Source organism: Manis pentadactyla, chromosome 1 (assembly GCF_030020395.1).
Source record: "Manis pentadactyla isolate mManPen7 chromosome 1, mManPen7.hap1, whole genome shotgun sequence".
NCBI classification, from domain to species: Eukaryota; Metazoa; Chordata; class Mammalia; order Pholidota; family Manidae; genus Manis; species Manis pentadactyla.
In genome coordinates this window covers 89,680,546-89,698,659 of record NC_080019.1, presented here as the reverse complement: position 1 = coordinate 89,698,659, position 18,114 = coordinate 89,680,546, and the positions used below count along the sequence as shown (strand labels likewise).

Sequence of the window (18,114 nt, the reverse complement as noted above, 5' to 3'; positions counted from 1 at the left end):
TATGTCAAAGAAATAATCAATCTTCCCATGTTTTCTCCCGCCTGCTACTTCTATAGCTTTTCTTCTTCCTTCCTAATTACAACGAATTCTTAAATAGAATTCGTGCCTCATATCAAATTTACCGAGTATCATAACTCCTCCAAGTGGTAAAGATACCTCAAGACAAATGCTGGGCATAGAAGCCACAGGGCATAAATATGCAAAGAAATAAAAAGCTAACCATTTCAAACAATAAGGCTTCTCTCTCACTTACCAACTTAACATTTCCCTGTGTGGCCCCGGAAGATGACTGGTTAGCCAGAGACGGGTAAGATTCCTCAAGGGAGGAACAACCTAAGACAGGCACAGTCGCTGGGGGGTCATCAGGTGAGAAATTGGGGATCAACAGAGGTGAGGCTTAGAACCTCACCCCCCCTGTTCTGAGAGAAATCTTCTGCATATGTGGATGTTTTATTGCCCTTGTCTAGCTTGGATTAACACATAGTCTACAGGCACACACCTGATCATCTACATTTGCTCTCTTACAACACTAAACTATGTTTTCTACCTTTATGTTGTATCTACCTACCACCTCAGCATCTTATTAAAAATAATAAAGAGAGAAATGTGGTATCCACATATAAATCAAGTATAAAAATCAAATGTGTATTCATATTTGAACTGACTGTTTATAGTTCATAATGCATGAGCAAAACCAAAAGTTTCTGTGATGACTGCCCTTGTGCTGTTCACCATGTAACTTATTCACTATGTAAGAATTTGTTCTCCATGTAAGAACTTGTTCGTTATGCTTCAGAAGATTGGAGACTGACGAAAATTAGGCTTGGGGTGGATTAATGATTGTGCATTGAGCATTGACTCCCCTATACAGAATTTTATTGTTGTTAACAACCATTTGATCAATAAAAATGAGAGATGCCCTAACAACAACAACCAAGAAAAAGTACACACTTCCAATTGTAAAATAAATAAGCAACCGGGATGTAATGTATAGCATAAGGAATATAGTCAAAATATTGTAACAACTTGGTATGGTGATAGCTGGTACTTAGAATTATCATGTATATAAATGTTGAATCACTGTGTTGTACACCTGAAACTAATGTAATGTAATACTGTGTGTCAACTACCCTTCAATAAAAAATAATTATCTAAAAAAAAAAAAAAAAAAAAAAAAAGAAGCAACAAGCAACAACTTCCAGTATTTACCAGAGATTAAAATTCAATACCTAACTTCTACACTATGATGACATTGGCAGTTGGTGGCAAGGGTTTCCCCCTTTGTATCCAGAAGTAGCTGTAGACACAGACGTGACGTACCTGTACATCAAAATTAGGAACATTACTATGCATATGCTCCTCAGTAGTTATGGGCAAGTTAAGAATAAGATGTTGACTCTCACTTAAATCTGCCCACCTCTAAGGAGATCCTGACCTAGCAAGGCAGGATTGGTGAGGCTTATTAGGTCACTCTATAAAACAATCAACTTCAAACTTGGATCATGGACTTGTTCTAAAACCCTCAAAAGATTTTTAGGTAGGTAAAATATTCCCCACTTTAAGATACAGTGAGTCTCTGGGGATCATTCTTTAAAAAGCAATCATAAGGCAAAATTCTGACTGCATGTGCTGCTCCCTTAGTGCCTCCTGAGACATCTTGGAAACAGATGAACAAGAAGGCAGCAAGTGAGTGAGTGAATGCTATCAAGAATCACATTTACCTGTGTGCTAAACCCCATGTCTGATTTACAAATTGTTAGACATCAAATCTGTGGCCTTAAAGTCATTCTATAATGAACACAGTGAAATAAAAATGGGTCAGTGATAGGAAAGACAAGGCAGCTAGGTTTCCTAAATGAAAGGATACCCTATTTTTAAGCTTTTATAATTTTATATTCTCCAATGTGGGGAACTAAACAAACATAGAATACAGTTTACTCTCAACTTTGTATGAAGACACAGCCATCCTAATCTAAATGTTTCCTAAACTTCTTGGCAATAGTATCATATGTTAAAATCCCCTCTGCACCATGTAACCACTAAAAGCAAACTACAATATCCACTTGAAGAACCTACTAAAATACTGTTAATGTTGGGCTTTTTTTGTTTTTACTACAGAACTACCAGATCAAAGCAAATACAAATGAACTTTCCAATAAGATTTGGGTAAGTCTAAGATCTTTCATAAATAAAAGGTTACATTTATGAGATCAAAAGATTTCACTTTTACAGAAGCATGGGATTAAATTTTGCATTCTGAAGATGTCAGAAATGTCACACAACCTTAAGTTTTATCCAAGTTCAGTCATATGTCCTGAGACTCCTAGAAGGTAACTTAGTGAGACATAGTTCATCTATGGCCTGAAGAGGAACTGAATTTCCATAAGAATAGCTGGTATTGAAAGTACACAATAGCTTATGAAGATGAGTATCCCCTTTGCCAAGTGCAGTATTTTCAAAACTGAAAGGTTTCTATCTTACCTCAAAGACAATAAAAATGTCTGCCATGTACTGAAGGCACGAATACCGATTACTTCAATTTTGTGAATACAGAATTTGCATTTAAAGGGGCTGAAATATATGTGTTTATAAAACTTTTCTAATTATAAAATCAATGTATTGTATATGCTAAAATTGCTTAAAAATAATTGCTTTTCAATTAACCTAAAAAAATTCATAACTCATTTACACCTAAATGAAATACAAATTATAAATAACTATTATAATAAAATATATCCTCTAATAACTGCCAGTAAGATACCATCTATTAGCTTAATTTATGGATCAATTTTAAAATTACTTTTTAAAAAGATTTTTATTCAGAATTTTCTGCTTAGCCTTGTTTTTCCCAATTAGTAGAGATAAATGATTTGATAAATTAATGAATTAAAAATATACTCATGAATGGCTTTTTATGAGAATCCAGAAATGTGTAAAAAGCTCTCAGTACTAGAGACTTAAATATATAAAGCTATGGAGATTCATCATTCCCTGAGTTTTTAAAAAAAATTTCTGAAAGAAAAACAGAGGGAGGGGGCACTTCCTGCAGAAAACGTATTAAGAGATACTTTTTTTTTTTTTTTTTTTTGGTCTAGGTTTTGTAAACTATGACTATAAAACCTTTCACCAGGGTCTTAAAAATCAGTTAACTCTTCCTTCCTAGGGGAGAGGGGGTCTAAAAAGTCAAGTTTCTCTGAGAGGTTCAATTTTACCAGTTAAGACAGTCTAAATAATTTTTTAATAACAAATTAACTGCAGAACACTTTACACAATGCATCTGATGTGTGGCAGCATTTGGACAGTCCAAATGTCAGAAAGCAAGCAAAGTTCCTTCTGTTTTACATATTCTACCCCCATTAAGGGAGATCTTTCTTTTATTACCATGGAAGGCAAACCTAGTATTTCTCCTGTGCTTATTTTTATTCTCTCAATGCCTGGAAATGAAAGAGCAAAACCAGGTGACAGTCAGAAACCAAAGACAAACCACAGCAGGAAATTATTTAGAGGATTTTGCGCCTTTTGCCCTCTATGCCCTGATCAGCTGCAGGAGCTGTGAAGATCACAGGGTGTAGGCAAGATTCTGAAAGTAGGTGTACTACTGCAAGTAAAAAAATCACCTTTGGGTCCCTACCCCTGCCATTTTTCAGTGACTATTCAATGCTGGTAAAAATATACAGCAAAGAAGGTCATCCAAACTCTATGACTATATGTCAAATAAGAATGGACAGTTTAAGAATCTCTTAATCCAAAAAGAAAAAAAAATGTAATAAAGAGAATTTCCTGTAAGAGTAGCCTAAAATAAACATTTTTCCAACTATTATAAGAAGTGCTGTTTCAACATAAAACTATTCACAAATCCTTCCTTATGCTCAGAAGCAAAAGCACCAAAATAAAAGACATTCATTTGCATACAGAATACAAATTTTCCGAACTCTTTCTCAGAAAACTTAGTCATGGCAGATTCTAATATACTCTTTACACAACCTTTGCAGCACAGGTACTTGCAAATTACTGGTTTCTGTAGAATGTGAAAGGGAACAGTCACTGCAGCATTCCCACTCTCATATAAGGTTACCCTTTCATTGTGATGACCATGCAAAGGTTCTTTACTGGTAAGTGGGTGTTACCAGTAAGTAAACGGCACACAGCAGAGAAAGATCAAGGAGACAGACACATTTTGTTGTGTGGACATAGCAAATAGGAATGCTCAGTTAACTCCCTTCTATGCTTGTCTTAACAACAGCAACTGGCTAGGTCACCAAGAAAATTTGGAAGTTTCACAATTAGAAGTTTATTAATATAATCAAGTTCTAAAACTTGAGTTACTGATCATAGAATTGGTTATATTTGGCTCAAAACTGCCATTCTGCTTTTGTACAGATCAAATATAAATCCTTATGAACTACCAAGTTGAATACGTGAATTTATTTTACATAAAAATGCTTTATTTTCAAAGATCTCAGAATGTATTTTGGAACCTACCCCCTTGTAATTTAAAGTTCCCCTATTAAGAATGAATTCATCTGTATTTGAAATCTGAGCCTTTCAGTTAATGTGGCAGGGACTGAGCTAAATTAGGTTTAACACTCACAGAGATTTTAATTTCTGCTCCCTGGAAAGCTTTGCCATAAATAATCTACAAATACAAAAATGTTTGGTTTTGTTCAATAAGTTTCTTCATATCTAAAATGTGACTTCTTGCTCCTAGAAATGGTGAACTTTAGAAGTATTTTACTCCTTATGTAGTTTGTTTATAATGTTCCAAAGTAGAGTTCAACCCAAGACCTTCAGCTACTACCTGACAATGTCAAACTCCAAGTGAAATAGAAAATAGCTAAACTCTCAGCATTTGGTGTCTTCCAAAGATACAAAATCACTTACATTCCCTTCACTTGAGCTAAGACTCCCAGATTTATTTTAAAGAGAAACTCAACTACTTTTACTACAAAGGGATTTCCTCCAAGATGTACCAGTGTCCAATGTGACCCAGCCTTATAAAAAGCTGTCAGAATAACCAAGAAATCATCATGTAACTTAAAATGTATTTTCTTCCTTTGCACAAATGATAATGTACCTAAGTTTTCCTTCCACAAAAAGGCAACTGCAACTTACAAGCAGGATACTGGTAATTACTAAAGGTCGCTGACCTAGGTTAAGAGTACCTCAGAGGTCCTAGTTTAAATGTGATTAAAATTATTACCATTAGACTAAGGATGCAGAATCTGGAGATCTCAAAACGGGATAAGAAATAAGAGAGGCCATAGAAATCACCTCCTCAAATGGCTGTATTTTAGTAGCATTCCTTGAGTAGTCAAGGTTTGTATGGGCTACATACTGCTTCCCCCTTTAGAAAGAGCCCCCAAACCCAATATAAAACTAAGTATCACTAATTGAGACACTTAGATGGGATTTACTAATACACAGATAGGATTTACTAATTTACCTCTGCTTTCTGGTAGAACGCAAATCTAGAATCTAGAAATTCTAGTTTAACAGTAGGAAATAGATTTATAGGGACATAATATAGTTAACCAGTCAAGAGAAAGGTTGTATTTTTTGCATATATACATATGAAGAATGAAGTTTTAAATGCTGAATGGAGCATTACTTTTCCCCTGCTCATGTACAATAAAAAGTAAAAATTTTACAGTCAACTCAATGAGAAAATGCATAGTGTATCATGCAATTACTTTTAGGAACTGCCAGATAACCTTATAAACTATTTCCTCCAACTATCTGATTTAAAAGTTATACATCGTGCTTTTTGCAAGGTTCACTTTCATTGTCACAATTTATCAGCAACAGAATGACCCCAACCTGAAACCAGGTGACAGCTGCTTCAAAAAAAGTCTAATTTGCTTATTGACAAAAAAAACAGAAAGGGAATAAATGAATGATTGCTATTGATTCCCATGATAGCTCTATACAGACCCAGAAACTTCTCCGGATTAGTAGACAGAAGCCAATTAGTTTTATTTCATATGTAAATAGCAGCATAAAGAGGTACAAAAAATAATTCATTGAATTGCTTTATCCTAAAGCATAAGGCACACATTTTGAAAGTCACTTCAAACAAGCTCTTGCTTATGGAGCTCTCTTTCTCTTAGGCAGGAATTTTTAAAATAAATTCAAACTCATCCAGCTGTGTATATTCAAGAAATACCAAAAAGTCATAAGGCATAGTAAGTTTCAGCTGTTCTCTTCTCTCCAGTGTTATCAATAACACATAATGAGTTAGTTCCTACATCATCACAGCTGTGCAAGCCAGAGCTAACGATTAATTTAACTATACCAGTTGAGTTGAGTCAGAAGCTTGCTCTACTTTGCATAATCCACTCTGAAAGTCATATATAGAACACAACAGTGTATGGTCTTTATTATCATTAATATGCAATTCTCCTTGTATTCTTTCAGAGTCCCTGTTAGGTCATCCAATGGTATTATCCCTTGGATTAAAAAAAAAATTCTGAGAGTGATTAGCAATCAAAATCACTCAAAACTAAAACTATGACAATACTCTAGGATTAGGCCATAAGCAAGTAAAAATCCATTTTTTATCAGTAAGTTTTAATTCTAAAAGAGAAGAAAAGAACATTGTCCTGAGAAAAATTACAGGGTACACAACTTTCTTCTTTATCCTCCCCCTTTCAGGAAATTTAGAATTAGAAATAACCATTGGTCATATTTTTACCAAGGATTACCTAAAAAATAAGGTCTGCACAATACCTCTTCTTTGTGGGTGATAATAACACGAATATTCTGGCATACTTTAAAATGAACGTAATGTGAAAACTAATGGTGATCTCAGCTGCTAAAAGGAGATTTGCACATTCTTCAGAATTTCAAATATCCACAACAGTATTCCACACAGTGAGGCTCTTTAAAACTGCTTAGTCCTGCCATTTAGTACCATATTCTACTAAGGATGACTGCTGTTTTCTTAATAAGCGGACACTGTTTTCTCAATAAAAAAATAAAACAATAGATGTTGTTTTCTTAACTGTGTATTTGGAAAGTCTCCAAAGCCCATCCTGTGTGCAAAAGAGGCCTTGGCATCTAAATGTGGAGAGAGCAGATACAACTAGTTTCCAGTAGATGTTGGCAAGAAACAGCTGCAAGTGTACAAAAGCAGTGAGAAAGAGAAGTGGGATTATATCATAATCCGGGGTGAATGAAAAATTGGAAAATATTAATTTCATCACAGAGAATCAAATTAGTATTTACTACTATTGAAATCATTTTTAAAATGTGTTTTTAGTATCTAAGATCTTGACTAAATAAAGAGTTGGAAAGGACCTGTGAATTATCTAGTTCAACTTCCTGTCCAATTTCTTTCTTGAGAATAGATGAACACTTGCACATATAATTTGGATTTAGATGTTTAATCCAATAGATCTGGGAAACAATTTTATTTGCACAGTCTGAAACTGCACTTTTGTATCTGCTAGATACCCAGAAGTATGAACTTTCCTCATGCTCACACAATGAAACGTTATGGATATAGTATATAATGATGATTTACTAAATCATATACACAGATGAAAGCAAGTGGGATAAACTACTGCCATTCATTATTCCTAAATCCAAAGACTGCTGGGTCTGACTTGGACATATACACAGCTGAACACACACTTCCTGGTTATATGCAATCTGCACAGATATACCAGCTTTACAGGCCTGACCACAGAGATTAATAGCTTTAGCCAAATAATGTGGTAACCATGTGAACCTGGGCTGCTCAAGCCTGTTTGTGAATCTCTCAGCAAGGCTCAACATGCCGTTATCTGTATCTTGTTGCCAGGAAACACAACATCGCTTTGGAATACAAGGAAAATCAGGTTGCAATGACCATACAGGTCAATGTCCCTAAAAGCCTAATTTTTGACACTCAGCTAGCTACAATCTTACAGCATTTCTTACTAGAGTTCATGGATAACTTAACTTTACTAATAGTTAACTGTTAATTCCTTCTGCTATTTTTATCAGGGCAGGACCACTTACTACCATTAACAGAGGCAGCAGTAATTATAATAATTCACTCATACTTTTCCTCTCAAGTGTCACATAAATATTAGTTTACTTCGTTAAAACTGACTTGGAAATCACTCCCTGCAACTTCTTTATAACCGATCCAACAATGCCTGCTTATGGGCCTATATTCTTCAGCAGAATAATTTTACGAAAGAATAAAATATCCAGTATGCTGTGGCCTTAAAGAGTTCCTGGATTTTCTGGGATTAAAGTACCTGTTTTGCCTTGCTCTTGGTTAACAAAATGCAATGTGTTGGCCAATAACCCTACTAGTTTCTTCCTGACCAATTCAAACAGATAGAAACTTAATGTACCAAGATGCTTAAGTACTCAGCAGATGGAAAATTTGCTCATAAGAGTAAAGTGGGAGGCCACTGTTCTCAATAGTTTTGCAATCTGGAGATAGAAGAATTAGAGTGGCTTTGAGAGTATATAAAATCAATTACCCATGACATACCAATTAGAAATGCTAGCTCATGGGCAACAGAGATTTTGGACAATACCTCATTAAACAATATTTTAAGATAAAATGAAAAACATTTTTCTCTCTGCCAATGCTGACTTAAAGGTACTTAGTTTTATTAAGGATCTAAGAATTTAGCTACACAAGATAGAATGTTGAATGCATTATATTGTCAAGATAAAACATTTATGACCAGGAAAACTACATTCTTGATATAATCTTAAGTTTTTTATCCTAAGGGGTCTTCTATATATATATAATGCCTTTAAACTTAGGCTTTATATTGTTTCTCATCTTGTTCCACACACCCTTTTTGAAATGCAAAGTTCTAGTCGGATGATAATTAAGTTGCTAAAAAAGACACAGATCTGTGTACTATATAACTGGACTATTAAAATATTAAAAGAAAACTTACTTAACACTAAATGGGAGCACGAAAAATTAAAGGAAAAAAAAGACCAGGTTTCTACAGTAACAACAGTGCTCTGGCACTATGTTAAGACATAGGTTAACATCAAGACTAAGAATTAGACAACCTGGAAATGGTTTACCGCCATCATTTGCTTGTTGATTCTCCAGATACTTGGTAGTGCAACCCAAATTATCTGTGTACAAAGAATACTCTCAAGGCCATTTTTCTCCTGGACTTCTAGGTTAGGATAATCAACATATTTTTCTTCCATATCCCTCTCAGTACTACATCAGGCCATTAATTACCTGTGGTGTTGTCAGGTTCCCTGTGGTCTCCCAGGTAAGAGAGCATGGACAGAGATGCTCTTCTCCCCTCTTATAATTTTAATCCTTACTCTTGGTCATACAGTAATAACTCTTAGTATCACACACTTTAAATCATGTTATAGAAGAAACAACTTAGAAATATACACATTAGTGCTTTTATACAGCCACTTTTGCACTAGAAATTTGCATGTGGCAACTATCATTTTCTTCTTTACTCTTAACTTCAATTAAAGAAGAGTTCAAACGTGGAAACCAGTTCCCGATCACTGAATATTGCTTGGACATCCATATTAAAATAACCAAATTACTTACATACCTGTTTTTTATATAAATGATATATAAACATACCCACTAACATAAATCTTTACTTTGTACACTGTTAAAAGACTTTCCAGGTTTAAAAAAATAACCTGAATTGTGAAACAATTCACTTTATCTGTAAGATAAGAATAAACTTAATGGTAAAAAGCTTTAAAAAAGCTAAAAAAAAAGATTTAACAAGTTTGGGCATGATTCAGAAATTGAATCATTCATAGAAAAATTACACCTTTCAAAATGAAAAAAGAGCCACAAAAATCTCTACTATTTTCTTTTAAATTAATAGCAGCTATTCAATATGCAAAACTTTAAACTGCTTTGCGGTTCTCTTTAAAATCATATAAAACAGATATTATGTTGTAATAAGATTCATTATGGATTTTCTTTCAAAAGCAAGCTCCAAGCTCTCCTACGTGATTAAAATAGTATTTGATTCATAACATTCAACGGCTGTGCAACTTCTTGGTCACACACATATTGCACAGAGTGACACCTGAATTGCTCAAATCATAAAACTTTCATTGTCTTATCATCAGGTTAGGTAAATAAACAGCCTACATTCAATCAACATGAAAAATCGGTAACATACATCCGAAAGAATCACAGTGGAAAAAATAAAACCTGTTAGATTACTACTGAAAGAAACTACCCTACCTATTATCTTTTATTAACTTAATCTTCTCTAAAGGACTTAACAGCTTTAAAATAGTTATAAATACATACCCATACTTCATTCTCATTCTATCATTCTCTGGGTTACAGTAAAATCTTTCCAAGTGCTCCTGGGAATCGTTGGACACACTCTGCCACTTACGCGTAGTTGTTCTCTTGATCTGCCAATGATATGGCAAGATCGTGTGGTGCTTCAAACAATCCCTGCCATAGATACAAGTGCCTTGCAAGAAGTCCATGCAAATTTCAATTCCATTCTCTTGGTGAGTATGGTACTGTAGCTGGTTCACCAGTTCAAACACAAGGTCAAGGGAAGCCTCCTCACTTTTATCCTGAAAGAGCTCAGTACTCAATTTATCACTGGTGTCCAAAATGTACTGGATTGTAAAACCGCTGTCTTGGAAACCCCCTGGAATGTAATCCATGACTTTGTCTATGCAGTCAGGACTAGTAGGAACATCACCTGAAACTGGGTGTAAAAGGTCAGTCTGGAAGTGCCCTGCTGTAGAATCTTCCACTGTCCCATTGATGGTTTCTGATGGAAAGCTGTGATCCTGGATTGGAACCACTTGTTCTGGAGCATCAGTGGAAGGATGGGCTTCTGATATTTGGCCCCCGACATTGGTCCCATCAGAAATTAGGACAGACATACTGTTTTCTGGTGGACATGATGGATTGATTTCCAGGGGTTTTTTCACCATAGGTTTATGTAAGCTGTTTGCATCCGCACTCTGGTTTCTAGATCTAAAAACCCCATCAAGCGAGCCAGATTCTAACAAAGTATTTAATATTGGCCTCAAAGACCTCAGGGTTTCGGTTCCCAATCTCTTCTGATCTTTTTTCTTAAAACAAGTCTTCAATGGAGTTATTTTCTCAGAGAGTCTCATCTGGCATGAAAAGTCATGAGTAGGAGAAGGCGGCTGCACTACACAGTCTGGCTCAGGTTCGGTGGTTTCCATTTCCATGATGTGGTTTAGTTCCAATTGCTCCTCAGTCTAAAAATCCTACCAGGAAAGGAAAGAAGATCATTTACAAGCTGACAACAACTGAATCCAATTCATTGATCAAAACGTTTTGTTTTAGTCTGCGACTAAGTCCCTGTAGTCACTCTCTTTATATTTCATCTTTATGGATCAACTTAAATTTTATTGAGAAATCAAGACTCTAAAGCAGCTAAGACTATTCAAAAGTCCACAGCAGGTAAAGCTAAAAGAGAGAGAGTATTTTCTGAAAGGCTCTTGACATTTATTTGTGGACAACAAACGACGACTTCTAATTCTGCTGGGTATGAATTTTCACTTGAAGTCTAGGGTAGTGTGGGAGGATGCAGGGTAGAAATATGTGCATCTATCTGATGACAGCAGGGAAACCACATCTCTGCTGCTTTGTGGTTGTCTTTACAGTTGTTTATGTGTCACCTATCTCATGAGGTGGCAAAAACTGTTTCTGTGTAAAAAAAAAGTTCAAATGAAGGATAAACCTCAAAGTTAAATAGTGAGTGAATTTGGGGTATGGAGATATACTCAGTAAATAGGAGTTCTCAACTGAAATGTTATATAGGAGAAAGCCAGGCGACTGTTGAAGCACTTCTATATTCCAGAAAGTTCAACTATATTCTTCAAGAATGTTAGGGGTGTATTTTTGCAATCCTCCAAGCATTACCACCACCAGATAGATGCTCCATAATATTTTTGGCTTAATTACTGAAGAAAAACCTCCTATTAAATGACTAGAGGAGGAGTACTAGGGCTTGTTTAGCAACAGAAGCTACATCAGCAAAACCACTACACAGTTTTAGAAACCAGACAGCTTCGTAACTCAGAAGGAGCCTCCTTGTTCTTGTCTTCAGAAGTTATATATATGCATTTTTTTAAAAAGGCAAATGAAGGCATATTACAGAAAAATTACACAAGAATGTAAAACACACACCAAATTTCAGATTCTTAACGAACTACTACTACTGATGCTAGAGAAGTGCTTTCTTCAAAAATAAGACCTCTCGGGGAAAAAACAAACTAGAACATAAAGTAAAAACCAAAGAAAACTTTTAAAATGACACATGGTGTCTCCTCCACAATCTACCATCCACTAATTCTTAAAATATTCACTACGCATTGGGTTGGTGATGAGCAATTAATCCTCTTCTCTCTTGTCCAGCAGATTGAAAGAGATCTTTGATTCAAGGGCCCATGACTTCAAGTATGCTTCCCAAGAGTGCCTAACACAAATGTACAAGGTAGATGCTCCATAATATTTTTGGCTTAATTACTGAAGAAAAACCTCCTATTAAATGACTAGTTCTGTTAGTCTTTATGGGTCAATAGTAACAAAATGATAAAACTGAGTACTCAGAAATATGAATACTAAAGATCTAATTAGATTCCTGAATCGATGTGTAAAAAGTGCACAGTGATTGAGCTCAAAAGAAATTGCACAGTATATAACGAAGTGTTAGGGTGCACAGTAAGTACAAAATGAAAAGGTACAGAAAGGAGAGCTCAGTGTGCGCTGGCATTGTTAGGGAAAGCTTCACCAAAGCGGGACTTGACATAAGACATAAATCAACTGGAAAGCAGCCAAGCCAGGAGTTATTATTCATTTGGTGATCTTGCCTCAAGGCACAATTGGCATAGACAGTGGTATTCCCTCTCCACCACACCAAATCGGGCTGTGCCTTCCCCCACGAACGCACACACACATAACCACTCCAATCACACCCAATCAGGGCAGAACAGACAGTAAGCCAATTTTATTTATATGTCTGTATAGACATACTACAACTTTTCCTGCTTTCGCCCTCCGTCAAACTCGGAAATAAAACTGAGAAACAGGCAGAGAACAGGAGCGGCTGGAGTGGGGAAATCACTAGAAGCTAGTTCCTCAATTAGTTTGCATAACAGAAAAATAAGATTGGAAGGACACTTCCTCCGGTCCCCGCTGCAGGCGACCTACCGCTCCACCCTTCACCTCGTGATGCCCCCGGGTCTCCTGCACCGCCAACCCCGAGCGCTGTCCCCGGAAAACGGCTGCTCCAAACTCAGTAATCTGGCCGGCCAGCCGCCGCCAGACTCCCGGACGTCGAGCGCGGGTCCGAGCGACGCCTCCTACCGGCAGCGGCGGTTTGCGCAGCTCCGCGCCGCCCGACTGAGGAAACGCCCGGCGCGGCCGATTCCGGGTGTCCTCAAGCCTCGCCCCCGCCCTCCCCGCGGTAGGCGACCCCAGAATCCTCGGCCCAGCCTCCTCCCAACGGGCGACCCGCGCCCAGGCTTCCCTCCATCCCAGAGGCCCCTCCGGCACCTTCCACGGTTAGTTTCGTCTTCACCTTGTTAACCGACCTTCCCGAGAGGGTCGTCCTGCGAGTCCCGGAGGCTCGCAGAACTGACTCGCGAAGCGCCGCGAAAACGCGGTGGGAGCTTCTCAGCGCGGCGGGGCGGACGACGACTTCTGAGCCTTCAAAGTTAATGTGAAAACAGCCCGCAAACTTCTGGGTTGCAACCGGGACGCAGGTCCGCCGGAAGGCGCCCCCAGCTGCCGGGGCCTCCCCTCGGTCTGCCGAGGGCACCCCCCCACGCTACGCCCGCCTCCGAGCGCCCGGGGTCTGCCCCGCGGGGGAGGCCGCCCAGTCGCGACTCCGCGCCCGCTCGAGTGCGAATGCGGAGACGCCGGCGATCTGACGAAGCCCTTCAGTGTCTTCCTCTGATTTATACACCTGCCAGCTGCCCTAAGTGACTAAGTGGTAAACCAATTCCATCCCGATATAGACGGGATCCCAGTGAATTCGGTTTAAAAAGGCACGGACTAAATATCAAGACACTCTAGATCCGCGAGAGGCTGCGAGGCTGCCCCCTCCAGCGCCCACCACCCCCGCTAGGGTCCCTTGTCGGCCCCTCAGAGCGCACCGGGAGCCCTTTACCTGAACAGGCAGCCTGAGAGAACCAACCTCTGAAGACGCGTCGCGGCTCCAGCGGCTTTCTGGCAGCGTCCGCGCCGGGGGGCTGGCGCCGAGGGCCGGCTCGGGCGTCTAGGGGTCGAAGACCGGAGACGGGACGAGCAGCGCCCGGGCCATTCCGCCAGCCGAGCGCAGAAAACCGCCACAGTACTCCCAACACAGCTCGCTCGCCTGTCACCTCGAGCTCTGCCTTAAAGTGGCTTCCGGTCGCCTCCTCTCGGCAGCCCAGTCGCGGAGGCGGAGCTGGGGAGGCGGGGTCGGAGGCGGTGAGGGGAAAGGGCTGGGCGCTGAGTGGGTGCCGGGAAGGAGGCCCGCCCTGCGTGTGCGTACGCGCTCGCTAGAGGGGAGGTCCGCGGGGTGTGCGTGCGGCGGACGCGTGCTCCCGCGAGGGGGCGTGTCCTTTTGCGGGCCGGCCGGACGTCTACGCGCGTCGCGGAACGCGCAGCTGTGAGGAAGAAAGGTGCGCGCCGCGTCGGGCGGGCTCCACCTGCCTGCGGACAGGGAGGGTCGCTGTGTTCCGAGGTAACCTAGGCACCCGAGAGAGAATGTGAAACGGAACCACCCATTTCTGTTCTGTTCGCCTCGCTACAGGCCTCCCGTCCTGACGCCGCCGGACCCCGAGAGGAGGCGAACGGCCGCTTCCAGTTCTGCGGCCAGACGGGGTCGCCCGTCCCATATCGGACGAGCGGACCGTGCACCGGGACCGGCTGCTACCCGGCTGGGTTGCAATCAATCCCGTCTCAGTAGGAACGGGCGCAGCATTCACAAGGGAAACGTGGCTTTGGGGTTTTGATGGTAAAGGCGCGAATACGTGTGTTTTAAAGCCCACAAACAGTAATTTATTTATTCAACAAATATTTGTCGAGCGCGCGTTGTGTGCCAGGCATGAACTAGACTTGGCTACAGCCCTGATCAACCCGGACGCCATGCCTGTCTTCGTGGAGCTTGCAGAGCTCCATGTGCTCACCTTTAAAATACACACACTGCTTGTGAATTTGCCATATTTTCTGGATTGTAGAATACCTTAGAAGGTTAGTCCATATATTGAATAGCTTTTCAGTGGTGGAGGAAAAAAACATTACATTAAATTCATATAATCACTATATATGGGGAAAAACGCCCTGGTCAAAATCACTATTTTTGATCACTATAGACAGTGATCAAAAATCACTATTAGCCTCATGACAATCACTATTAGATCATTATTTTTTATTTTGACTAGGGTGTTTTTCTGTATCCCCAAAAACTGGCAGAGAAAGGAACACAGTTTGCTAAGGGATGCAGTCAGCCTGTAGCATGGCATCCAAACTGATTTAATTCCATAATTTGGAGATTTTTCTGGGTTGAAAAGCCAACTATTACCTTACTGGACATGGTAGCTTAGGAGCTAAGAGGTGGAAATACATATTATGGTTCCAAGACTTTTAAACTCTTCCAAACCAGACTGGGTGACAAACTAGCAAAGAATAGATTGAGGGTATTGTCTCCCCAGCAGGCTCATTTCAAATTGCATCAAGGCAGGGCAGTTAAACTAAGGTGGGAATAATATGGAGAGAATTCAGAGGTTAATAGGTAAAAGACAAGAATTTTCAAGCTTAAAAACTGTATTAAGATCTTGGTCTGTGCCTAGTCATATATGGAATTGCCTAGAAGCAAGTATCTGGGTTTAAATCTACCATTTTACTATTTGTTTTCTATTTGTTTCATCAGTTCTATATTCTTTCATGCCTTATTTTGGATTTAATATTTTTAATTGTGTTCTCTCCCAACAACTAGGTTGTTTGTTATACATTCTTTATTCTTTTAGAAGTGTTTCAGTTGTTTGTTGCTATGTACAAACCACCCAAAAACTTAATGACCTAAAACCACTCTTATTTGCTCATAATTCTGGATTCTCTGGCTCAGGAATTCAGTCAGGGCATGGTGCAGGTGGCTCATCTCTGCTCCATGATGTCTGGAGCCTCAACTGGGGTGGCCAGAGGCCTGGGGCCTGGCTCAGCTAGGGCCATATGTCTTGAGCCTCTGTTCTGGCTATTGGCTGGGTTCCCTGGTTTTTCTCTACAGAGCTGCCCCTCACAGCATGGTAATTTCAGGGTTCTAAGAGGTAACATTCCAAGAGGACAAGCCTTACATCAACACTTAGTTATGTGGCAATAGCCAAAGCAAGTCACATGACCAAGCTCAGTGTCAATGTGGGAAGGGTATGTATAAGGCCATGAATATTGGGAAGTGTGATTCATTGAGATCCAATTAGCTTAAGGGAAAATCACCTTAATTCAATCAGGGATTAATGATTAAAAGTTATATCCAGGGAGTAGCCCTTTGGAATTCCAATTTAAATCTTTCCTCCTCAGGCCCTGAACTCAAATTTTTCACTCTCTACTCCCTGCCCACTCCCCTTTAGGCAGCAGAGAACTCTAGTTAGTTCTCAGCCTCTCCACCACTGCTTTCAGAATGTTAAAGGGAAAGGTGGCATCAGATTCTAGACTTACCACTTTTGGGTCTAGGCTTCCCAGACTGATAAAAATTGTACTGCTTCAGAAAAGGTATCCTCCACAATGTCCACTTCAGATGTGACCCCTGGAAGATAAAAGAATAGGAAGCTCTCCTACAGAATAGAACCAGAAACTGACAGATTAACTCACCAAGGGCATCGTTTCCTTGCTGTAATTATCCAACAGGACTTTGAGATGTTCTATGAACCAGTGATCACTGTGTATTTTCCATTTTCCTCTTTTCTGAATGGGAGTTTTAGCAACATCCTGTACTTTGTCTATCCACCATTACTTATTAGAAGTATTGAGGCAGATAACTTTTCTTTAAAAATTGGTTGCCAGAGTGTGGAGATCCACACTTTTGATGGTGAGTACCCAACATCATTGGGACTTATGGAGCCTGGACTCTGAGCTCATTGCAGTACCTGGATAACACTTTGGGATTGTTTCTCCTAGGGAGAGGATGAGTGTATTGCTTATATGAGAAGAAGGAGTAGACACTGCTTGTTGCCCCCTTTCTTATTAGGAAGATGCTATTACTTCTTTTTTTGGAGGAGGAGGAGGACTGGGAGGGCTACCAATGTGCCTAGTCAAAAAAAATTCGTTTCCCTAGATCCCATAACGGGTTATAGTTTTAGGTGATGGTGAAGATTTCTAGAAAAAAAATTCCCTTTCCTAAAAGAGAGACACCCCTTCCATTTCTTCCTTTTCTTCCTCCTAGAATACTAACATGGGAATGAAGATGGAACCTCCTGACAAAAATGAAGGTGAACATGATTTGGAAAATATGAAGATGGACTCCACAAGCTAAAGAGGCTGTGGCAGAAAGGTAAGAGGAGAGTAGATCATTCATGACATCTTCAAGTTGCTGCAGCAGTCCTAGACTGGCTACCCCTGGATTTATTGTTATGTCTGAAAAATAAACTCCAATTTGGTTGAACTGTTTTGTGTTACATATCGCTTAACATGTTCTTGGCTAATACATAAGCTATCATAAGTTCTTATCTAATTTGTCTTCCTGCTTGCAGGCTTTACCAGTTAGAGAGCTGCGTAACCTAGTATGTCAAAAATATAAGAACTGTCACAAAGCAATATATCAACTCCTATAGCATTTCCTGCCAATTCCACAGATATATCAAATTATATGATTTGCAACATGTTTATTAAAACATAAAAAGTAGAGAGGAGGCATAAGACTACCCATGTAGTTGTACCTTCTAAAATCCCATTTAACATTTTGCTATGGTTATGTTTTGTCTTATTTTATTCAGAGGATTTTCTCTGTAACATTACTGTATCTTTTATTTTGTCTAAAGTTATAATATAAGCAGCTTGCCATGCAAACACAGTTTTAAACAAATAGCTATTTAGCATTCCAAATACTTACGGCAAGTTTTACTTATCTAGTAAACTTGTTATTGAACTTGTCAATTTTTTATTTAAAAAAT

At 39.3% G+C, this 18,114-nt stretch overlaps 1 protein-coding gene and 1 long non-coding RNA gene across 5 annotated transcripts in view; one reads left to right on the top strand and one right to left on the bottom strand.

The window, feature by feature from the left end:
* TIPARP (TCDD inducible poly(ADP-ribose) polymerase) overlaps positions 1-14,355 on the bottom strand; it is a 28,428-nt gene extending 14,073 nt beyond the window's left edge. Inside the window, exons 1-2 of one of the 2 annotated variants that reach the window (XM_036904130.2) lie at positions 14,163-14,355; positions 10,274-11,226 (exon numbers count right to left, since the gene is read on the bottom strand). In XM_036904130.2, coding sequence (XP_036760025.2) covers positions 10,274-11,187 — 914 coding nt within the window. In that variant the 5' untranslated portion in view covers positions 11,188-11,226; positions 14,163-14,355. Of the gene's footprint in view, positions 1-10,273; positions 11,227-14,135 lie in introns of both variants that reach the window. The other variant, XM_036904129.2, reaches the window with a different exon arrangement.
* Positions 14,356-14,468: 113 nt separating this feature from the next.
* LOC118921962 (uncharacterized) overlaps positions 14,469-18,114 on the top strand; it is a 47,150-nt gene continuing 43,504 nt past the window's right edge. For 2 of the 3 annotated variants that reach the window (XR_008996831.1, XR_005028576.2), the window contains exons 1-2: positions 14,515-14,693; positions 17,388-17,495. This is a non-coding gene — a long non-coding RNA (uncharacterized LOC118921962). Of the gene's footprint in view, positions 14,694-17,387; positions 17,496-18,114 lie in introns of all 3 variants that reach the window. The other variant, XR_008996832.1, reaches the window with a different exon arrangement.